We start from the raw sequence: 23,865 nt of genomic DNA on the forward strand, positions 1-23,865 counted from the left end.
GCTGCCCAGCTCTGCTGTGAGCCCCATGTGAGCAGAGAGTGCGCCTCAGTGGGTTGGGTTTGTGTGTAGCTCTGTCACTTTTGGGGATTTTGGAGCTGACACCTTTGCCATGTGAGTTTCAGTCTGCTATTAGCCTGCCATTAAGAGGGGGATCAGTTGTAAAAGCAGCATGAACTGAGATGGGAGAAGGCTCCTGGCCTACTGTTCCCTGAAGAACAGGTGCCCTGGCTAGCACTGTAGCTTGAAATAGAGCACAGCCAGAAAAGGAGGGGGTGAAAGGCAGGTGGGTTCCTGCACCAAAGAAGGAGACTGGAGCTTGCTCTCATGTCTCTGTCCACTCACTGCTCCCAGGCACAGAAAAGCCACCTGGATGTGGCTGTGTCCCCTCTAGGCGCTGTGCGTGCTCTGGCTCTGTCCCTTCTGGCTCAGCTCTTTGATGTTGCTGGCTTCCCGGCTGTGGGCAGAAGGTGGTTCTGATGGTAGCCTGGGGGTGGACCAAGCGTGGGAGAGGGGAGGAGTCACTGATCGATGCTAATGAATAAAAGGTCCCTCTTCTTCGGTCCAGGGTGCAGGGCGCCAGGAGAGCTGCCTCCTGAGACGAGAGCTGCAGACTGGCAGGGAAGCAACAGCTTAGTGAGTATTCAGGGACTGCCTTGCTTTTCCTGGACAGCTGCTTATTATCATTGCCTGGCTGGTGCTTCACCGCTGTAAAGTGTCAGGAGTGATTGCTACAGCATGTGTGGTGTTGTGATTTTCCACTCCAGCAGCAGGCACATCAGGGCTGCTTTTCTGAGCCCTCCTTTATTTGTGAGTCTACAGAGATTTCCCTGGCATGTGCAGATTTGTCTTAGCTCCTTTCTGTATTTCTAACCAGTGGATGCTGAAAGAAAGCAGAGGGATTGGGCTCACTGTGCTGCATGGTATGTTACCCCCGGGCAGCCCACTGCTGCTGAGTAGGGGAGATGTGTGCTGGGAAAGCATGGAGTGCAGGGGGAGCAGAAAGAAGTATTTTTGCAAGAGGAAGAATTCCCCGAAGGAGATTTATTGGAATAGGGCTGTGTAGCTGGCATGCTCATTCATCCCTTGAAAAATGTATTGCTTCTGTGGTAGCAAATGAAACATTGGGGTTAAAGTGGTGTTTGTGGCTGTTTTCCTGTGGTTGATGGCAGGGTATGCTCCAGGCATTCTGGGATCAGAGTCCTCTGAAATGGGAGCAGAGTCTCCTAGGGAGCAGAAAGCTCTGCCCTGAGTGAAGGCAAATAAAGAGGGTTTGGCTTGAAAGCGTGTTGGAATTTCTCACTGGGCAGCTTCACTTTCTTTCCAAAGTACACCCAGCATCTTCCTCTCTGTGACCCACTGCTTTCCCACTGGAGTCTGTCCTCCAGCCTCTCCCTCATGTTTTTCTTTATTAGCAGCTACTGTACAAGACGTTTGGGAAACCTATAAAATTCACATTCAACAATAAGTCCAAAGCTTCTAAGTTCTAAGAAATGAAAAGGATCCCAGAGCAGAGAATTTCCTTAAAGAGACTGGAGTGGCAGGGCACAGAGTGGCAGCAGCAAAGTCTCAGTTTGTGTTTCACCTTGTGTCTATAGCAAAATTATGGCTTTTTCCCAAGTTTTCCTCTTCATTTCAGGCTAAACTCTAAACAGGCAAGAAGTGGATGTGTATGGAGTGGCCTTGATGGACTAAGCCGCTCTCCACATGGGGTGGGATAACATGGATAAAGAGCAATTCTTTCTCTTTGGGCTGAAGTTGAATTCCCTGGTCAGTTTTTCTTCCTAAGACAGGAGGCTTCAGGTAAGGGTCATGAGTCTGACATTGAAAGAGTAAATTGCAAAGCCCAGAGGAATCTTTTTCCAATGAATTTCACTCCTCACTGATTAAGTGTTAGGCTCTGGCTAGATGCCCCTGTAGTTCTTGGCTGTGTTACTTTCAGTGTGGCTTCACAGATTGGCCTCTGAAGGTGACAGCAGGGACAACAGCACAGTGGTTTGGGGAAAATGGTCTGCAGCCAGAGTGCCTTCACTTTGCATCCTGTCAGTGAGAAATCATGATAGCTGCATATACACAAAGACAAAACAGGCAGTAGTCACAGCTTGGATGAGACATAAGAATGGTTCCTGTGGCTTAGGTTCATCCCCAGGCAGTGTGTGGGGTCCCAGCCCCATCACTGCCACTGGGAGGGCTGGCAGGCAGTGGTGCCCACCCCCCTCCCTACCTTGCCTCCAGCAAATTCCTTCCCTCTCACCCAGCCATCTCTGTAACTCCTTTTCTCTTTCACTGCTTTCTGCTGTTCCAAGAGCTGGAGAGTGGAACACCCCATGTTTTGTCCATCTCTGCTGCCCATGTTATCGGATCCAGTCAAACTCTTCTAGGTGTTAAAGGCAAGGTAATTCTCCCTGAGACTGCTGGCCTTGAAGATTCATCCCAGATGAAAAGCCTTATGTTGGCTTGTGACTCCAGTGCCCATGAGGCAAGGACTGCTAGTGCTAGACCAGAGAGGGAAATGTTTGCCTCTAACTCCTCCAAGATGTTGTCCTTTGGGCTGCAAGAGGAGTCTGGGGTCAGCCCCACAGTGAGAGCCTTCAAAGACAGAGTTCTGGGTGCTGCTGTCATCTCAATGCAAAAATCATGATAACACCAGCAGAGGGATTCTTTCTGTCACTCCTGAAGCAATAAAGTAGGAGATGAAAAGGGGCAGCAGGTTGTATTCCTCCTGTGATAGCTGGCAGGCTGACATTGCAGCAGAGGGTGCCTGGAGAGAGGGGGACTGAGTGGGACAGGAATGTTTGAAACCTTACGCTCCATGTCTCCATTGGCAAAGCTGACAGAAGACTTGGGCTGGTTGTATCCAGACAGAATATGGTGAGGGCAAAGAGAGCAGATCAGAGGAAAAACCAGAAAAACAAACATTTATATTTGGGATCAACACACACCTCTGCCTTTGGGGCCCTGGCAGCCTGTGAAATTCCTTCCACTTGCCTAGGCCAGCTTTTCTGACTGTAGAGTGCTAGTGACATGTTTCCCTCTGGATCATGTCCCCCAGCCCTGAGCTATGAGGGGAAGGGGGCATGCTCCTTCCTTCCCAAAACCTAATCCAGTAATAGAGGATGTTTTGTAGCAGTTCCAAGAAGAGTGTGTACCAGCTAGCTGTCACCTTGCCCAGGCTCTTTCACAGGCTCCCTCCTAGCTCTGTTTTCATAATAAACATTCCACTGCTAATTTTGCAGTCAGCCCAGGATCTCCAGCTACCCTCAGTGAGGAGAGAGCAGAGCCCAGTGAGAAGGACAGAGTGAGAAGTTGGTCCCTGCCCTGGCACAATGCGCGCTCTCGTCGTCCTTGCACTCCTGGCTGTCCTGGTGCTGGCTGCCACTTCCTATGGTAGGTGACCTTCATTACTGGGTAGAATGAAAACTCCCAACCTGCAGACAGTTATGAGTCTGTTCAGATGTTTGTTATTTAACTTTGTGCCTTCTTTGCCCTTAACTCGATCCCTTGCCTGCCTTCCTGCCCTTGTGTCAGATCCTCCTAGCTCTGATCCAGAGCTGTTACCTCCAGCCTCTGGAATTCACAGTCCAGGATGCTTTGATCCCTTCCTCTCTGCTCCAGCTCACCTCACAGACTGCTCCTCTTTTTGTTCCTTTGTTGTCTGAACTATGATAAGACTGCTAATTCTTAATTATTCCTTGCTAATTGGAAGATTTTCCTTTTTCCTTTGGTAATATCATCCCCTTTTCCTGGTGAGGCACACAGTTCCATATTGGTGGAGTTAAGATGCTGCTTCATGCAAGAATCAAGTGCATTTCACTGTGCTAATCCATCCTCTAAGAACACATGCAAGCTTTGAAGGCAAATAGGTATCCTATCACTGTAGTGTCAGGAGCAGAAGGTGAGGAACTATGCTGGACAATCAGGCTGGATGACCAAGTGTGAGTCTGGAAGCACTGACTAAATCACCAGGTAGCTCTGTAATAAACTCCTGAGTGCTTTAAATCCTTCATATAAATTCTAGGTCACACCACTCATCCCCTTCTCTTCCTTTTAGACACGTGCCTTAAAGCCTGGCTTCTCTGATTTCTGTGTGTGTTCCATTGACCTGTGGTGTATGAAATACTGAATCCCATCAATACAGTGTCATAACACGTTTCATTCTTTCTTTCCACAGAGTCCCATGAGAGCATGGAGTCCCATGAATATCTCAGTAAGAGACTGCTTTACTATTTTATTGAATTTGAAGAGTGCTACAGACATGTCCCAAGATAATTTACTTGTACTCCTACTAGGGATAAAATAGGTAGAACAACTGAGCCCAGGGAAACTGAATTTACTGAGTGATGGAGTTTCAGAATGAAAGGGGAGAGAGTTCAAAGAAGACTTCACATGTTTTGGCACAAGATCATACTCCTATTTTGCATAGAATATAACGAGAATTGGAAAAAAATTTAAGAACAGAGCTCAGGTCTCTGTTACATGTACCAAAACCAGGTTAACTGACTCTAAAAAAGGGCATTGCTCAAAAAGCTCTGGGATGAGCATGGAAAGAGCCACTCTAGAAGCCACATACAGAATTTATTCTCCCCCAAGTACAAGGAGAGCCTTACTCTAAGCACGTTGGAAGCAGGCAGGGTGTGTGAATAGAAGGGATCCTTTGGCTGGAAGAGAGAAAGAGAGTGTCACAGGAAAAGCATGAAAAGGGTGAAGCGTCTCACTTTGGAACAAGCAATATCCTGGAGAGGTTAGAGAACAGATGAATCAAAACTAAAAAGAAATTAGGACATCTGGAAGAAGGACTTCACAAAGCAGACAGTTAGCAACAGAAAGACACGTGACATCCACAGGCTCCTGAACTCTGCAACAGGACTGTGATGTTTCTCAAAAATGTCAGAAGGAACTTTCAGGCCCCCCAATCCAAAACTGCCACACAAACTTCTCAATGACTGTCTAACCTTGGAGGCAGAGAGATTTACTCAGGCCCCTCCTGTGCACAGTTTCACAGTTCTTGTGGTTCTTCTGAGAGTGCTCGGGTGTCTCGTGGTCTGTGTAGCTTGGTGCCTACCTCTTCTGGGCCAACTCCACTCAATCAGAGGGGCTGTAGCAGCAAAATCACAGTAACATTCCTCTGGGTAGTCTGAATAAAAGCAGCATGGGTACTTCTGTACAGGCTGCACTGCCCACTGACAGAGCCTGTACATGAACCAGCCAGGGGACAGGAGGGAATATTAAAAAGTCCTGGATTTAACTGTACACAGGAGGGCAGACAAGGAAGCTGTTCTAAAGGAGGAAGCCAGCTTTTGTTGAACTCTGGCATTGACAAAGTGCCAGTCTGAATAACCCCTTGCTTTTTCAGATCCCTTCCTCAACAGGAGAAGGGCCAGTGACTTCATACAGTCCGACACCAGGCTCAGAGGCATCACTCAGGAGAGGTATGTCATGGCCTCAGGAGGCTGAGCTTGGGAGGGGGGAGACATTCCTCCTAGCCAAGACAGGCTGTTAGCAGGGGTGGCAGCCATGATGACTGGTGAGAAGCCTCAGTCTCTCTTCTAATGTGAGGTACCATTTCAGTCCCCAAGCCCAAGAAAAGTAAGAATTCAGATAACACAGAGCAGGTCCTTTGATTTGGAGACATGTCACATGATTAATTTTTCTGAAGGAAGCACCAACAGAAGGAGAGAGAATGAATGTGGGATGGTCCAAAAGAAAGCTCAGTTTGAGATCTTTTTTTAGTCCTCAGCTCTCATGCTGAACTTACATGACCTTTTCTAAATCAAAGGGCTATCTGAGGGCCTCCTTGCCTCATTTATAAAATACAGGCATAACTAATTTCATGCCTTATTCAAGGCTTGTGAAAATAAAGATTGAAGCACAGAAATAATCTCTTAGCAAGGCATAAGGCAAACCTTCTCCTCAGTACCAGTTGATCCCTTTGCAGAATATTTCAGGTCTTTTTTCTATGTATATGTTTGGAAAAGAGCAGAAGAGCTGAAGAGATCAGGCTGAGGAAGGCTGCAAAGGGAGGACCCTTCCTCAGTTTGAGGCAGGAGCCATTCCCCTCTTCCTACCACCTCACTTAGCCCCTAAATAAAAGGTGGCCTGAGGAGGCAAAACATTCCTGCTATAGTCCCTGGGTGTAGTAAACACAGAAGCTGGTGTGCTAAGAGCTCTGTAGCTGGATGACAGACTCTGATGGTGGATCCTTGTGGAATTTTTCATCACTCGGGGTCACCAGTTGTGGTGGTGTTCACAGGGGTCCCAGGACGAGGGAAGAGATGAGAATCTTGACTCCATGTTTCAGAAGGCTGATTTATTATTTTGTGATATATATTATATTAAAACTATACTAAAAGAAAGGATTTAATCAGAAGGCTAGCAAGGAATAGAAAAGAAATGGAATGATAAAATCTTGTGATGACCAGAGAGTCCGAGCCAGCTGGACTGTGATTGGCCATTAATTAGAAACAACCACATGAGACCAATCAAAGATGCACCTGTTGCATTCCACAGCAGCAGATAATTATTGTTTACATTTCATTTTTGAGGCCTCTCAGCTTCTCAAGAGAAAAGATTCTAACGAAAGGATTTTTCATAAAATGTGTCAGTGACAGATCCTTAATCCAGGTGGCGAGTTTCAGGACAGGAAAGGGCTGCAGAGAGATATTTAAGATGGCAGCACTTACCCCTCTTCTCTCCTGCCTTTCCAGGATGAGGGAGCGCAGTAAGGCACACTACGAGCACCAGAGGGAGCTCTGCGAGGACTACTACCCGTGCGAGATGTACGCCTACCGCCACGGCTACCCCGCCGCCTACAAGCACTACTTTGGGGGCAGGAGGAGGACCAAGTAAAGGATGGCCTGTCCCCACCCTGGGGCCTGGAGTCCAGGGTATCCTCCCCAAAATTGCAATGGCTCTGAAACATACTCAGTTGCTTGTATCCCTGTATGTTATCCTGCCTGCTGCTTCTCTCTCATGTAGCCATGGATTCCAAGACTGTGTTAATTAGCGCTGAGCTGATGTAGCAGAGATCACAGAGAGTTCAGGATGTGGGTGTTTACTACAAAATAAACTGCTGGTTTGATACTATCTTCTCATGAGTCACAGTGTTTTGGAAGGGGGGTATGCAATTTTCCATGAAGGAACTGGATTTGTGTATCATACATTCTGTAGCAGATTATGGGGAAAAATGTCATTACCTGGCAAGCATGTGGCTTTGGAAGACCTTATAATGTTCTTGTTCCAGGTTCTACAAGTAGCTTCTTTCAGAGGTCACTGGACAGTTTCAGCTCCCAGTCTTAGTCTAAAAACAGGGGGGTGTTCAGAATGTGAATGCACTTTTTGAAAATCAAATCTTTCCTCAGTTGGGGAAACAAAATCCAGAGGGCACCTATTTAATCTTAAAGCGAAGTCAGAGTGAGAGTTGGTGACAGAAAAAGCCTGTAAATTGCCTCTTGTTTATCCAGCTACCATCAGGTCCTGATATTAGGTGCTCCTTCAGAAAGGAGTGTGTTGTCCAGACTTAACTTGTATTTCCTTCTGCAATCCCCTTTCAAAACCCTTCCACTTGAAACTACTCTGGTAGCACTTGAAAGCTGCAGAAATCAAAGCTGGAGAGGGGCTCCTGGTGGTAAATAAAAAGAAAAAAATCCAGTGTTTGGGGTCAGAACCAACTTTGTTCACATAGAACCATTTCATTTGACTGTTCACAAATAGTTTGAAACCAGGATGTGGCTCGACCCTGTGCACAAGTTGCTGAGCCCTCCTGCACCTCTGAGGAGTGAGTATGGCTGCATTCTGCTCACCAGGGCCTGTCCCCAGGCCAAAAGGCACCAGTGCTGGCATGTCCAAGAATTCTGTGCTGCTCTGGGCTTGACAGCAACCACAGCAGCTGGGACACGCCTTGGTGAGATTTGTGTGGGAGGCATAACTTCCATCTCAGCTCAACACAGATGGTTTCAGCACTCACATCTCCAGGCTTACACAGGCACCTGCAAATTATAGAAGCTGGAAAGATCCATGGCATGCAAAGTCTGTGATGTATAAAGTATCCCAATGTTGACTAATCTGTGAAATTAAGTCTGGAGCCAAATCTACCTGGCTCATTAGAAACATGCATCTCCTTCCAAAATATGCTTCAAGGTTTGCCAGCTTTGAAACTGAATGTGATTTATTTATTGAAAACACTTCTGATAGGAAACTCCACCCTGACAGTTGCTAAAGTTTTGTCCGGAGGAAAAAGTGAGAGAGAAATAATTGTAAGGAAAAAAACCAAACCTGTGCAGATTAGGTATATTCACACATACTTGCTCTCTATGTGCTCAAGTAGGTGAATCTTGTCATCACTAATGAGAGCAAAATCACATATGCTAAAGTCAACAAGTCTGCAGTGTCTGGGTTTCACTTGACACTGCAGTGACACCGCCACAACAGAAGGGACAAGGTCTAGTGCTGCCTGGGTCTGTGTCCAGAAATATCCAGTGATTCCAATCCCCAGTTAACCAGTATAAATAATGAATAACACTAGAGATTTCTATGGGATTTCATTAGCATAGGCAACAACCAAACAGGTTTAAGAGACTACCTGCTGGTTAGAAAGCTTGGGAAAAGATGGGAGGATAAATAAAGCTGTTTGGATTACTAGAATTGTCCATTTATATATTTATATTATTTCAAGTATTCATCTGGAAGCATAACTTTCCTAGAATACCTATTATTTTTAGATGTTTATTTACTTTTTAACTGTTGCTCTTTTGCTGGAATAATATATATACAAGACCTTTTTCTGGACGTCATTAGTATATATATTCAGCTTTCCTGACTGTAGAAAAGTTAACAGGGACAAAAGTTAGGGTTTATTTTAATCCTGAAAATTCCCTAAGCTAAAAGACAGTGTTTCTAAGAATTGGAAAAATCCCTAATGGCTCTGATTTTCCTTGGAGCCTCCTCAACTTTACTTCTGTAGCCCTGCACAAGGATCTGAAGAGAACTAGATATGAAGTGGAGGAAGATTATATCTCTGCTACCAGAAAGAATGAGAACACTTGATTAAAAAAAACCACAAAACTACCCAAACTTGGTCACCTGATCTGTTCAGGCAGGAGGAGACCTCATTGCAGTGTTCAACATCCTCCTAAGGAGCCCTGATCGCTCTCTGGTGATCAGTGATAGAACCCAAGGGAACAGCTGGAACTGTGTCAGGGGAGGTTTAGTTTGGATATCAAGAAAAGGTTTTTCACCCAGAGGGTGTTTGGGCTGTGGAACAGGCTCTCCAGGGAAGTGGTCACATCACCAGCCTGACAGAGCTCAAGAAGAGTTTGAACAATGCCCTCAGGCACAGGGTGTGAGTCTTGGGTATCCTGTAAGGCCAGGAGCTGGAGTTGATGATCCTTGTGAGTCCCTTCCAACCCAGCATATTCTGTGATTCTGTGGTTCCCATGCTGTTTGTGGGATGTGGCTTTGGTAACTTTGGTGGTGAGTTTGGGGAGTGTGGGGTTATTGACACATAGCCCATGCAAGGCTCTTGTTGTACCAAGTAACTTTAGCAATCAGGTCCTGAAGAATAAAACAACTTTGGAGTTTAAATGTCTATTTGATTTTTAGCCAAGAGAAGCCAAGATAAGGCTTCTAAATTATGAAGATTTCCAGGAGAAAAATAGAAAGGTCTTCCCTCAAACTAAGTTCTGAAGTTCCTAAAAGCATAAAAATCTCATTTCTACAAAGTTATTTGGTGTAATTGTGAAACTGTCTGAAAAACTACAGTGTTTACTCAATGCAAACGGATTTACAGGTTTCTTTACCCTCAAGGTAATGAGTCAAGGTAGGGTGGAAGAAAAGATCACCATTGTGTTCAGTCTCATTTGAGAAACTCCACACGAGAGAGCCCCATCACGTGAAAAGAATTGCTCTACTTCAGTGTCAGCTGGTCTCTCCCCTGGCTTTCCAGCATGACAGAATGACTTTCAAGTTTGTAAGAAAAATGATTTTTTAAAATCCAGTTGTTTTTCTTCAACAGCCCCATTCAAAACCTCAGATAAAATCTTCTGGAAATGCCCCGAGCCATGAGATGGATGCCAAAATGACTGCCAGGACCCGGTGTCTCCCAGCCCAAAGGACGGGCTTTGTTTTGGAGCACACACACGGGAACACAAGCCAGACCCCTGATCTCTCCAAGAAATCACAGGATATAAACTCCTGCCCGAAAGCAAGCCCCGGAGAACTTCAATAACCTCCAGGAAAGCTCTGAGGTTAGGGAGACTAGCACAGCCAAAGAAGACATGAGGAGTCTGCTGGCACTGCTGATCCTGACTCTGGCCCTGGCAACACTCTGCTGTTGTGAGGAAGGTAAGGGGACATCTTCCCAGGAAGGCTCTCAGAGCTGCTGAGCCCTGCAGCTTGCTGTCAGCCTCCCTCCAGCCAGGGAGAGGCACAGAGCTCTGGGGGGAGGAGATCACCACCAGTCATTGCACAGCCTCAGGTCTCTGCTGGAGAGGCACGGGTGACAGAGGGCTTGGCAACAGAGACCCCCATCTTTTGCTGGGCATCTTCTTCCACTGGTCAACACCCACTCACCCCCACATCCACTGCATATTGAATTGCAGCAGGGAATTTGAACATTTTTAATATGTTTAAGATTTCAACTGGTTTATCATTTAGTCTCTTTCTAAATGATGGGTGTTAATAAAACCATTTTGGGAGAAACAGAGCTTCTATGTAAGTGGAGGGAACAGGATCAGTCAGTGGTGGGATTCAGTTACAGAGGAGGATGACTCACAAGCATAGAAGGACTCACAAGCAGACTCCTTTCTGTCTGTCTGTCTGTCTGTCTGTCTGTCTTCCAGATCCCAAAGAACCCTCAGGATCTCTCAGTGCTGACAGTAAGTATATCATTCTGCCTGATGCTCAGCTTCATTCTCCTGCATCTTGCCTTCTTTCTCCCCTTTGACAGGTTCAAGGGCTGAACAAGAACCATGCTGAGTCCCTCTCTAAGTCTTCCCTTTTCACTCCCTAGCTCTGCAGTCCCTGAGGGGCAGGAGCATGTGCAGCAAACAGAGCCCCTCCCGTGTGAGCAGGTGACAGGAGGCAGCCAGTGTCCCTGCAGCAGCAAGGCCAGCACTGCTCACCGTGTGCAGGCAGTTGGCAGAGCCTCCCTGCTCTGACCTGCCCTCAGAGACCTGCCCAGAGTGTCTGCTCATCCCCAAGCTGCTCTGAGAGCAGAGGCTGCCCACATCAATGGGTTGTGACATCCCTGCCAAACCCTGCAACAAGGAAACCCTGAAAGAGGGGGGCTTCCTTGGCTGCTCCTGAGTCCCTCCTGTCAGGTCACCTGGGATGCTGGGATTTGCACACCTTGGGTTGTTTACAGCTTCTGCAGCAAGCTGATCCTGGCAGAAATCTGTATGGAAAATCCTTTTTGTTCTCTCATGTCTCTCCTTTCTCACACTTTAAAGGATAACATTGCTGCTGAGAAGCATGAAAGCTGGTATTTTTCCAGTGAGCCAATACAAACACAGATTGGGAAAGAGAAAAAAAAGATGTAAAGACTATTCAGGGAAAGGTGATATTTTCTGACAATTCATTAACTGTCAGTTTCTGTGTAGTCAGTATTTTGATCCAGACTAAAGCTCAGTTTGCTTGAAATGGGGTACCTCTCACCTCCAAAGAGAAACACAGCCAAACACTCCATGATGATGAGGGAAGGGACAAACCCCACCATCTCCCCACAGGCAGAGATCTGAGAATCTTTTTTCCCCCAGAGACAGCAACAATTTGGCAGTTTCCACGCTGAAATGTGTATTGGTGTGCTGCTGCCTGTGTTGCTCTTGTGCCAGCACCTGTGCCCACCTCTGCTGTTGTGGGGCCATCCCATGGAGTGAGCCTGGGCTGTGCTGAGCCCTGGCTGGGGCTGGAAAGTGGCTGTGCCTGGTGTTTGTGGGGTCCTTCACAGCACCATGGTGTTGGCACAATGACAAATCAAGGCGGCAAAGAAGAAATCTGCAGACATAACGTGTTAGTGGAGAGCAGGGGCAAATGCTCTCATGGCTGAAACATCTCTTATGTTCTCCAGGTTCTGAATGCTGGAATCTTTGCACATCTTGGGTGAATTTCTCACTGGGTGATGTTTACTGTCACTATTTTATATTCTTCACCTTTCACAGAGCTCTGTACATGTGAGCACTGGTATTTCTGTGTGCTGCCTGTTGCTCATGACTCATTGGAGGTGCTTTAAGGTCTTCTGGTTGGTATCCCACATCATTCTCAGTCAGAGTCCAGACACAGAAAGAAAGCCAGGACTCTAAAATTAACTAGGCCAGGGAGAGAGGGTGCCATTCTCCTAATTTTGTTCTTATTCATATTTTATGCTTTCTGCACATTTTCTGCAGACTCAGACTATGCTGTGTGATAAGGAAGTGGAGTTTATGACAGAAAAAGCCCTTGCTTCATGGAGATGTGAAGGCTGCAGTGAGGAGGGAGCTTTGAGTGGACAGTGGGATGGGGAGAGATGAATGGACCACTAGGATGGTTTGTGGCAGTCATTTGCTTGTGAAGAAAGTAGATTCTGCTTTTCAGAGGTTGGACTGATGTCACGGACATATTTTATGAAAATTCCTTTTAGTAGGATTTTTCTCCTGAGAAGCTGAGAGGCCTCAGAAATTAAATGTAAACAATGATTATCTGCTGCTGTGGAATGCAACAGGTGCATCTTTGATTGGTCTCATGTGATTGTTTTTAATTAATGGCCAATCATGGTCCAGCTGTCTTGGACTCTCTGGTCAGTCACAAAATTTTATTGTCATTCTTTTCCATTCTTTTTCCTTGCTAGCCTTCTGATTAAATACTTTCTTCTATTCTTTAGTGCAGTTTTATTATATAATTTTCTTTTAACATAATGTATATAATAAAATAATAAATCAGCCTTCTGAAACATGGAGTCAAGATTCTTGTCTCTTCCCATGCTGGAGTTGCCTGTGAATTCAACCTTTGGTGACCCCGAGTGAGGATCAGTTCCACAGACTGGTCCGTGTTTCAGTGCTGCATCTCTAACCTGCTGTGCTCTCTCTTGGCAGGCATCAAGATTAAAAAAGAAGTTGCCAATGCCTTTGTGAAGAGGAAGAAGAGAGCCAGTCCTTATGAATGGTAACAGCTCAGGAGCTGGGCTGAGAGCTGGACTCTGGACCTGCTCTGAAGAGGGGGTGGGAAGGCCATAGGGCATGATAAGGCATTATTTTGTTGTATATCTATATTATTACCTTCATGTATTGAAGGAGAAAGTCTGTAGGAGACATTCAGTAATGGAAAAATGGTTCTTTTTTCATTAAAACCCATTTGAAGGCTCATAGCTGGACTCTAGTATTCCTCCCAGGGAGAAAGACAGCACTACTGTGGTGGCTATGGAGACAGCAGGATACAGATTATAAGGTGCTCCAACCTACAGGGTCATCAGAACCAATTTTTAGGATAATGAGAATCACAGAGCCTTGGTCATTGCCTCTGGTTTCCCTCAAAGGAACAGCTTTTCCCACAACAGCTTTGTTGCAGGAATAAGGCTCGATCAGCTTGGCTGTTCTTTCTGAAGCTGCAGAACATATATTTACTTGTGCCAAAAAGGAGGCACAAAGATTTGGAGAATCCCAGCTATTTGAGAAATTTCAGGTAATGCAAGGAAGTTCTTCATACGTTTCCTGGAAGAGGTTGTTAAGCTACTCTTTCCGATACAGAAATAAAGTAAAAATTCATGAGGTACTGGTGGGATTTCTGTGGTGGTGTATACAGTCTTCAGGAAAGATTAACCAAACATAGAAGAGGAATTGAGAATGACATCCAAAGTGTACAGCTGAGACTGTACACTTTGGATGTACAGTAAAAATATTTGGACTTTCTTAGCCTGGCAAAAAAGAAAAGAAAAAAACTACATGGAGATAATGCTCCTGTCTATAACAGAAGTGAGGATTGTTAGAGAGAAGTGTTTAAGCTAAAGGAAAATAATGGCTAGTGGGTAAAAATAAAGGTAAGCAGGAAATAATAAAATAAATATATAATTAAATAAATAACAAAGGAAAAAAATTCCTGCGTAGCTGGGGAATGAAATTGAAGACAAAAAAAAAAGCCAGATCCTTACAGCTTCTGTGGTATCCTTCACTGATAAAACCTCAAGAACAATTGATTTAATTTGGGTTCAATCCCATATTTCCCAGCATTGATCAAGCAGCCTAACCCTGTGCAAGCAGATGTTTAACTCAGCATGACCAGTGCTCTGCTGGGTCTCCCTGGAGGATTGCAGGGAGCATTGCCCCAGAGGATCACTTCTTTCCTGTCAGTGTCAGGGCTATGAGCAGCGCCCAGTGCCTGGGCTGAACCTGCAGAGCGCTGTCTGTGTCTCCTGCAGGTACCTGGAGTACTACAAAAGCCCGATGGAGCAGATGCACGAGCGCTGTGAGAACTACCCCCCCTGTGACTATCTCTCTGACCAAGTGGGGTTTGCCCTGGCCTACAACCGCTTCTTTGGCAGGTACTGACCGTGGGAAGGTCTCTGCTCCTTTGCTTGGAACACTCCAAACCCCACAGGAGAAAGAAGCTGTGCTTGGGAAGGAGGGAAGGAAAGCATCTGCACTGGCATCTTCTTCTGCTGTATCCCAACCAGCTGGAACGCCAAGGCTGGGATTATCCCACTTGTTGAGCTTCCATTAACTTTCTTCCTTTCACCAATAAAGTCTCTCTTCAAACAACTTTTATCGTATTTTGAGCTTCACCAGAAGACCCTGTCTTATTTCCTTCTACCTGAATCACCAGCACACAATATTTGGAAAATAGGGATTAATTTCAAGAAAACCACTGCATGCCTTAGAATCATCACTAGATCTCTTATCCTCTTCTGCAAAATACAGGAGGATTATGGAAGAAGAATGTCACAGTGTGTGTAAATGTGATGGATCTGATCCTGGGATGCTCGCTGTGAAGAAGGAAGAACACCTGACTCCTGTTCCAATTAGTGGGAAAGTTCAGTATTTTCGTGTAGTATAATCACATTAAATATGCATCACAGTAGGATCATTTGTAAAGAGAGAAGTGTGCAAACACTCTTGCATAGATAGCAATCAGCTTCTGGTACACTCAACTGATTACTCTGTCATAAAATTTGCTGTATAGCAACAATAAATAAATCTCAAAAGGTGTGTTTAAGGAGTCCTTTTAGATGATCCCAGCATTTATGTACTGCTTTTCATGACTATAAAAAAAGACTGAATTCTCTTGGTTTTTCTGGTTTTTTGGTTTTGATTTTGTTTCTTTTTTCCCCAACCAGCTCCTAGTGAAACTAAAAGTACCCAGCAGAACAAAAGAAAAAAACAACAAACAAACCCTCTTCTCCTCTGTTGCTTTTGCATTTATGCTTGAAGTACCTAGACAGCTAAAAAAAAAAAAAAAAAAAAAAAAAGAAAAGGAAAAAAAAAGAAAAGAATGCTCTAAACATTACGAAATTTAAAAAAAAGAAAATTTGTTCAAGGATGAATTGAAATTGGGGCAGTGTTTTGTTTATTCAAGACAATTGGTGGCTATATATATATATATATATATATATATAAAAAGTACATGTGTTTTTATCCACATATTGTCTTCCCTCTGCACTACTTCATTCTGTCCTCTGGCATTAATATTATACCTTAGCAGCTTTCTGCATAACCTTCCTTATTTACTCTGTCAGCTTTCCTTCCCTGAGGGGTGGACAGCGGATCACACCTCCAAGGACAGGGACTGCGGATGCTCAGGAAACTGGCAGAGTCAAATCTCTGGTTACATGTGAGCTGGTGCAACCATCCTCAGCTGCTCACTGCAATAAATACTGCTATGTAAAGCAGGCTGGTCTGCTGCTTCTTTCTGTTCCTCTGTACAACCTTTACCTGAGGTAAAAGAGATGCCTGGAAGACACGGCCTGCTTTTGTGAAGCCTGAGGAGCAGGAACCCAGAGCATGAGGCTTCCTTCTCCCCTCCCATGCATGCCCCAGAGTGAATTAGAAACGATGACACTGAAATTTAGGTCATTGGTTCAGGACTCTGTGACACTGAGGGAGAGGAGGGCCAGAAAAGCCTTGTGCTGCAGTAAGGACACAGGAGAAGTCCACAGAGGAGGCTGCCAGTGTGAGCCTTGCTTGGCAAGCTGCTGTGGCTTGCACTGCTGACACTGATTTTGGCCAAAGAGAAGACAATAAATGTCTTCTCTGCATGTCTTGGTCCAATACCTGTGACTGGTTCCTCTATTGACATAAACTAATGGGGCTTCACTGCTCACAGTAAAATCCTCCTCTGAATGCCATCTAGTAAAAATTAACAGAATGCTTAATTGAAAATAGTGAAATTTTTGCTTGGAAAAATACCAGAGAGATTAGCGGAATCCTAATATCCAGTGTACTAATAGAATAGGGGTATTTTGGTTGTTGTATGCTTTTGTTAGCACAAAAAGTTTCCTGTCTCTATTTGCATCTTTCTGTTAGTTTTATATTCTTTCTCTCCCTTTCAGTAAATATTTTTTTCAGGCAAAAAGAGTTACACCCGGAGGCCTCCATTATGTCATCTGCTCTGTGTCATCAGATCTCTTCATGGGCTGAAGTCATTATGACCTTTGGGGATCTGAGCACTCAGATCACGTTACAAATTTACTGCTGAAATGGAGGAATTCGATTGTCGCTTGGTCAATACAGCGCTAAGCGCCGCCACAAATCCTCTGCTGCCATCTTTCGGCCTATGTATTTGTTGTCGTTAATGATAACTTGCGTTTGGAAATAGAAATTCCTGTCCTCCTGATTCCCTTCATACGGAACATTCACTTACAGGTCAGAGGGGAAAACCAGGGACATAATTTACAAGTGGATTATATGCAGCTGAACTGACATTTTAGTGGGGGTGTTTATCATGACTGCCAAGCTCCCAAAGGAGCCTGGCCCAGTTTAGCTCTGTTTTATCTCTACACAAACAGAGGTGGAGTTGCCTTTGAAAAAATTCGTGAGCCCTCCTGTGAACTCACTTTTAGCAGTCAAACAACCACTTTGTGAAATACAGCCCAAGATAACAGAGACATTCCAGGATGGAGAAGTAGGTAGTCTGCATCCATCACTTCATGGCATCATCTCATGTCACCTGCAGCAACTGCTTTGAAAGGAGCCCAGTATGAGACCTTTATGTTGCCCCCCACCCTATCTCAGCAATATTTTGTAGATGCTCTGTCCACTGACTCCAAGCAGCTTCACAAACCTCCCTCATCTCACGGAATCACTCTATGTCTGGAGGTGCCCCCTTCACCCAAACTATCATTATCAGGCCATGAAAAATGGGCTTCACTTTTCTGTAGTCAGGACCAAAGCCTTGACAGTTCTTGGCCTTTTTTCCATACAGAAGAGTTATCAGAGGCCATGGGGCTCTGTGGGTGAATAACTCACTGCCAGTATTTGGAAGGGTGTCCAGAAAGAAGCTGCTAGAGAAAGGTTTGTCTCAGCACAGGATCTGCTTTTACACACTCATTTTGGCTGTGCCCGTGCAAACAGTCCAGCAAAGCGCCACTCTGCAGTGCTGTAGGAGGAGGATTGGCAGCACAGGAGTAGAAAGTAGGGGGTGATAAGGAGGAGGAGAGTTAGGTTATCACTGCTTCCAGATGGGATCCCAACCTACCTTGCACTTCTGTGTTGGCTTTATCAGAGTCAACTTCTTTAAAAGGGCTTTTAAACTCTTAACCAGGGAGCAGTCACCCTGACACACCACTCCTCAGGAGGAGTGCCTTAGACTTCTCCGAGCCATGGTTTTCTTCCTTTTTGCAAGAACAACACCAAATACCTTGGAATCAAAAGAACTGTCAAGGTGATGGACACTCATGCCAGCTGAAGTTGGTGCAACCAGACACTTCCTTATGGATTTTGGGCACATTTCTGCCAGTAAACTGTCTGCTTGGATTGATTAATGACTTCTGAATTGCGGTGAGAATTTGGCAAATGATCTCTGGTTGAAGAACAGCCACGAAAAACTGAGTGAAAATTACAAACTGCAGAATTTTCCAGTTCAAAGAAAAACAGAAAGAAATAGGTGCAAATTACCTTTCCTTAAAAAATAATGTTCTTTACAGTGTCTTGGGTGGACTCTGGGAAGCTGGTGACACTAGGCAGCCTCCTGTTGCTGATCGTCTCACAAATATTGGTAAAAGAGGTAAATATTGCTCTTTATTTGAAATAATGAAATTGCTTATACCACAGAAATATTTTTTTTCCATTTGAAATGTATTCTTTAAGGAGTTTTGGGTTCAAACTTTTCTGCCTTCAGTTCCTCTGTTCCATTTCTTACCTGTCTTAAGTTGTTTTAGTTACTTGGTTGGAATTTTCCTCTTGTTTGCAGCCAGATGATTTCATAGAGCGTTTGTGAATATATCTCATGGAATCTTTCCTCTCCTTTTCCAGCCTGTCTATATTGACAATGCTCCTGGGAGATTCTAACGTAGCACATCCATATCAAATAAGAACTCTGTCATCCTGACCTGTGGTGGGGTATAGACAACAACCTGAGGTTGCTCAGGAGGGTTTTGCTAAAGATTTGTTACCTGCCTTGCTTGCTCTGCCAATAATGACAAAGAGGCAAGGAAAGGGTAGAGAAAAACTTGGCTTGCATCCACAAAGATAAACAAGAAATTGTCACTTCTGATGCTTATCTTCATTTGCTTTTGTGTTGCAGGCTGTGTCCCCCATCCCGATGGATATGGCTCTGCAATCCTTTGACGACCAGTATCTGGGGTGCAGGGAGGAGATGATGGAAGAACTGGAGCAAGGGGACTATTTCCAAAAGGAAATAGCTGCTAACAAGGACTACCTGCGTCTCTGGAAGAAGGCTCAGGAGGCTTTGCTGAAGAGCCCTGTAGGTCTGCTGAGGGAAATGCGTGACAGCCATGCCACAGCCCTCATGGCTTACTCCATGAACTCCTCCCTGCACTCCCAGCTGAACTGGGCCACATCCACAGCAGGAATCTCTCCAGAGCACTACAGACACAACTTCAGCTTTAAATACTTTCACTTCTACCTAACAACTGCTATCCAGATATTGAAGGAATGGCAGAGCAGCATGGGGAAACATAAGTGCTACCAGGTGCACAGGGGTGTAAAGGATTTATATATCGAGGCCAAGGAAGGCAGCAGGGTGCGATTTGGCCGTTTCACTTCTACCTCCCAGCTCAGGAGTGAAGCTCAGAAGTTTGGGAATGAAACCTTGTTCACAGTGACCACTTGCCTGGGAGCAGCTATGCAAGGCTTTTCTTACCACACATCTGAGAAAGAAGTCCTCATTCCCCCTTATGAGATATTTCTTGTCAAAAGCTTCCTTCAAACCCAGCAGGGTAACCGACTGCATCTGCATTCTGTAGGGAACTACAGCAAGTACCAGTGCCAGCTGGTGGAAGGTATTGTACACAGGCTCCCATGCAAGGGGGCACAGGACAGGCTGCTCTCCACTGCCCCAGGCAGCCCTCACCAGCTGCACCCACATGGGGCCACACTCAAGGCCAAACCTGTAGCTCACTTGCTACAGGTGTTTGCCTATGAGATCCACAAGAACCAGATTTTACCCTGTTTCAGTTTGCTGTGAAACCTGTGACAGCCCCACAGCTCACTAAAGATGAATCAACAGCAGGTCTCAAGGCTCTTTGCAGCCTCCATTTATCCCAAGTGTCATTGCAGCCCCCATTTATCCCAAGTGTCACTTCAAGGATGTTGTAGGACTCATGGCTTTGGGTCCCCAGCATTGTTATTGCAAGAGTGGGTGAGATTTGCTTGAACCAAGTAATCTATGCTGGTGTCTTGCAATGCTGCTACACTTAACGTTTCAGGACTATTCTAGGCTTTGGTCCACTACAACTGCGGCAAGCTAACACTTCCACACTTATCTCTGGCAAGCTGAGAGAAGTGTAAACAAAGCTACTGTCATTTTAGCAGTGACCTCTCTCCTAGAAGGGAGAAAACGTATCCTTTGACAAAGAACACACTGAGTTTCCTGGTTATAGAGAGAGCTCTATGCTGGAATACCTCATGGGGCCTATTTCACATCCCTGCCTTTCTGTGAGTCTACTACCAGTCCAGGACTCTTGCTTTTGTCTCTTTGTTCAGCAGAGTGTCAATGCGATCTTTGAGCTCAAAACTATCATTTAGGAAGGAGGGTTTGTGCCTCCAAAGCCAAAATAATAGATAAAGTTGAGAAAAAGGTCTTTGTGGGCAGAGGTTGTGTTGGCAAAACCAAAAAGCTTTAGGCAGTGAATAGAGGTCTGAGTGACTGCTCTCTTTATTTTCTTTCAGCTTCAAGAAGCAAGAACAGTGGTTATACTGCACTCACCGCTGCCATTCTCCCAAGTGTGCTTGGAGTTTCCCTGTGCTTGGCCCACAGTCTCTGATTCTCTGGCTGCATCCAGATATGTGCCCTTGAATAGTAGGCAAGAAGCTTCTGGAGTTCCTGCTGCTACAGAAGGTTCAATCTTCCCTCTGCTTTCAGCTGCAACTCTGCAGCTGAGACTGCAACATTCAGCCTGGTTCATCCAAACAGACATTCCCTGTACCATTCAGGTAGGAGGAAGGTTATCTATGGCCTTTCTGAAGATTAGATCAGGGATAACCTTCACTGAAGACAGCTTTGTCCTGAGGCATTCAGGAAAGACACACAGGGACTTTGGACTCCTTACAGATCTCTTAATAGCTTTATTTTTAGTGAGAAGAGTCAGTCTGTGGGATGTGGAAGGCACCATGGCAGTAAATTTAAGTGGATAACTGGGCAGCTGTGCACATCTCCTTTGGGAGCAGGGAAAGGTGGTGCCAAGATGTGCATTGAGGAGTTGGATTATTGGTTTGGCTGAAGAGACAGAGAAGTGCATTAAGTTGTGCCGATTCCGGCAGACCCTGAACAGCCTTTCTTTGCCACTCTTAAAAAAAAGATGAACAAACATTTCTGGAATGATGTCTGACTCTCAAAAGCAAACAGAGGAAATCCAGAAGGTGTTATTACAGGGCAATTAGAGAGGAATAAAGGTGGATATATTTTTTGCTCGATTGTGACATTTCTGAAATCAATTTTCCAAACTGCTAGCTCAGCTGACCCATTCTTCCCCAAGACATTAGTTGGAAGAAAACATAGAAAAAGTTCTTGACAGCCTTTGCTGGGACCTTACCAAGCAGCCAGGAAAATATGGTGTAAACAACAGCAAGTATTGTTTCCCTGATGGCTGCAGGAAGTATGACTTTGACCTGCATTCTTCAAAGTAAGGGAAGTGCTGTAAATTAATTGGTTTTTGGTAAATTTGTGCAAGTCCTAGAAAATAACTACTTTGCATCATCCCCAGAACTATAATGCTTCAGTTTGCAAATACTGGTGGGTCTACACAGAACTGAACAGTCATTTTTGGGTGGGGGGAATAGACACAGCAAAGTCAAACTCATGACATCTATGTTCAAGGGACAAAGCAATTGAAGACTGAGTAATGCCATGTTTTGTCATGTTACAGTTCCCTTAAAAGTGACTTATATTAGTCAGATAATACACTGACTAGATGGTGCAAGCATCCCTTGGTAGGTGGAAGCATAAAACATTCTCCTTGCTTGGGTGCCCATCATGATACCATTTTGACTGCTAAGAAAGTTATGTCCTTCTGCTTGCACCTCTGAGTTCTCCCAAGGCCAACCAGAGATACAGTCCTGGGATAGTGTGCAGCTCAGAGACTGCTCCTGATGTTGCCTTTGCTTGTGCCAGAGCCCTGTCAAGCTGAGCTGGTTGCAGCAGACATTTCATCAGCTATTGCTGCGGTTAGATGTGTAGTCAGCAGTGTTCAAGCAATTGCAACTTCCTGTCCCACTGTATATTTTCAAAACCTTAGTTTCTGAACTCAGTTCAACCATCTGCCTTTTCCTCTATTTCTTTCCCATGGCAAAAGGGGTCTGAAATTGCATGAAATGGCAAAACTGATTTTAGCCTTCACTGCTGTTCAGAGCTGAGTCTGGGCTTCCACAACACTTCTACTCTCATGGCATCAGAGACCTGGCAAATTGCAGCAAGAAAGGATGACTGACACCCCAGATCAAGTATTTTCCTCCAACTTAATAGGCCTGCAATAATAGCTATTAATCCTCCCAAAAGATCCAGAGTAAAGCAGGAACAAAACTGTCTTCATATTGCTCAAATTATTTTCTGTCTTGTTCCAAACGATGAGGGCTCTAAAAGAAAAGAATTTGTATCCTCTGCAAACACAGAAGACCTGAAATCAGTTTCCAGAATGTGACCCACAGGCAGCTGCCAGCCTGATCAATTCAATTCACTTCAATACTGCACGAAGTATTTCAGGACTACATGGCATCCTCAGTGGAAAATACTCAGCAGTCACAAGTAATTGACATTTCCAGAACTATAGCAGTTAAATCATTTAGTGTTCTCTTGCAGCTTATGTTCTCATGCCCACAGGTCTGACAACAAGAGAGTTTGGCACTCTGGCTGTGTTCATTAGAGTTGAAAACAGCAGCTCAGCTTTCAGATGAAAACACGTTAGCGATTGCAAAGTGCACATTTTGTGCTTCATCTTATGTTTTCATCTGAGAACTCAGCCATCCTCTAGAGTGGAAGCAGTGTTCCTAGTGAGACCCTTGTGGGCTGCAGGTCCACCTTTCTAAGGACAAGAGCATGAAAGATGTCTAGCTTGGTTGAAGGCATATGTACAAGCTTGTCTTACTGGAACAGACAAAGCCTATTTCCACTCTCTGTGGTGTCTATTTTTCAGTTTATGTGGGACCATTCAATTTTTCTTCTGTAATTTGTAGGTGTACAAAAGCAGTCATTGCAAAAATTCTTTATTTCAAGGCATAGGTGCAAGCATGAATGTTTATATATACAAACAATAGAAGCCAGCAAAAAACATAATCTTGTATCTATTTGAATTAGAAGTGCTGTCCTACACCTTTTATGTTCTGAGGACAGCAAGTAGCAGCATCCCCTTTCAGCCATGGCTGTAGCTGCCTGTGATGGCACCTCTGCAGGCAGCAGGAGGGATTTGTGCTGTACCCATTCCCTCCAGGAACAGAAGGTTTTGGAGGATGTAGTGATTGGGAACTAGCATCAAGTAAACTGAATTCTCTTAAAATTGGAGGGAAGGGCAGAGGAGGAAGAAAATGAGATGAATCTGGGTAAACATCACACAATAGAATTAATGACAGGCAGGCACAGGATGCAGCTGAAGCCCAGCCTCTGGATCCCTAACTCATCACATGCTGCTGGAAAACACCAGGCGAGCAGAGGGGAAAGAGGCTGAAGTTACTCTCCCATACACATTTCAACAGGAGCATTCAGACCAAATCAGGTAGGCAGTGTAAATGTTTAATTAGAAAAGTTTCTGTGGTAAATCTCCACAGAGAAGTCACTGGAGAAATAGAAATATAGAAATTTATGTGGCCTGCCTAATTCTAAAAGGAAAATATAAAAGCTAATGAAAGTGCTAATGTGAAGAGTAAGAAGTAATTTTAACATTAGGAGATAGAAAATCTAGAGCAGCTGTAAGAAGCTGAAATAATCATATGTAATGAACAGATTCTAAAAGTCTTCTCCACAGCTGTCTAGTATGTAAAATGTCTGTTTGAGTGTTATTCCTTCTAAAACAATTTGTCTTCTCAGTTTCTACCAATAAGGGAAAACAAATGACCTTACAACAAAACAGCACTGGAGTGGAAAGGTTTTAGTATCACATTGAGTCAGAAAGCAAGACAGCAACATCCCTGAGGCAGGATTGATATGAAATCATAGCCTGCATTATCACGGCTTTATGTTTCCAGAAAATCCCAAACCTTTACTGTAAATGTATTTGGCTCCCTACAGCTTGTATAAGAAGAT

At 44.7% G+C, this 23,865-nt stretch overlaps 3 protein-coding genes across 3 annotated transcripts; all 3 read left to right on the plus strand.

Annotated features, from left to right (window-relative positions):
- The first annotated feature begins 577 nt into the window (after positions 1-577).
- On the plus strand, positions 578-7,064 carry MGP (matrix Gla protein). Its single transcript, XM_054278398.1, has 5 exons — positions 578-633; positions 3,234-3,384; positions 4,169-4,204; positions 5,351-5,426; positions 6,702-7,064. Exons 2-5 carry the CDS (start codon positions 3,324-3,326, stop codon positions 6,841-6,843), a joined length of 315 nt encoding a protein of 104 aa, XP_054134373.1. The 5' UTR covers positions 578-633; positions 3,234-3,323; the 3' UTR covers positions 6,844-7,064.
- A 3,204-nt stretch (positions 7,065-10,268) lies between these two features.
- LOC128939416 (osteocalcin-like) lies at positions 10,269-14,507 on the plus strand. Its single transcript, XM_054280363.1, has 4 exons — positions 10,269-10,335; positions 10,833-10,868; positions 13,059-13,128; positions 14,378-14,507. The coding sequence occupies exons 1-4, from the start codon at positions 10,269-10,271 to the stop codon at positions 14,505-14,507; spliced, it is 303 nt and encodes a 100-aa protein (XP_054136338.1).
- A 3,577-nt stretch (positions 14,508-18,084) lies between these two features.
- Positions 18,085-20,398, plus strand: ART4 (ADP-ribosyltransferase 4 (inactive) (Dombrock blood group)). Its single transcript, XM_054279470.1, has 3 exons — positions 18,085-18,177; positions 18,697-19,414; positions 20,304-20,398. Exons 1-3 carry the CDS (start codon positions 18,085-18,087, stop codon positions 20,396-20,398), a joined length of 906 nt encoding a protein of 301 aa, XP_054135445.1.
- The last annotated feature ends 3,467 nt before the right edge of the window (positions 20,399-23,865 follow it).

This window comes from Melozone crissalis, unplaced genomic scaffold (assembly GCF_028551555.1).
Source record: "Melozone crissalis strain CALT ecotype California unplaced genomic scaffold, PUWL_Pcris_2 ptg000004l_1, whole genome shotgun sequence".
Classification (NCBI taxonomy): domain Eukaryota; kingdom Metazoa; phylum Chordata; class Aves; order Passeriformes; family Passerellidae; genus Melozone; species Melozone crissalis.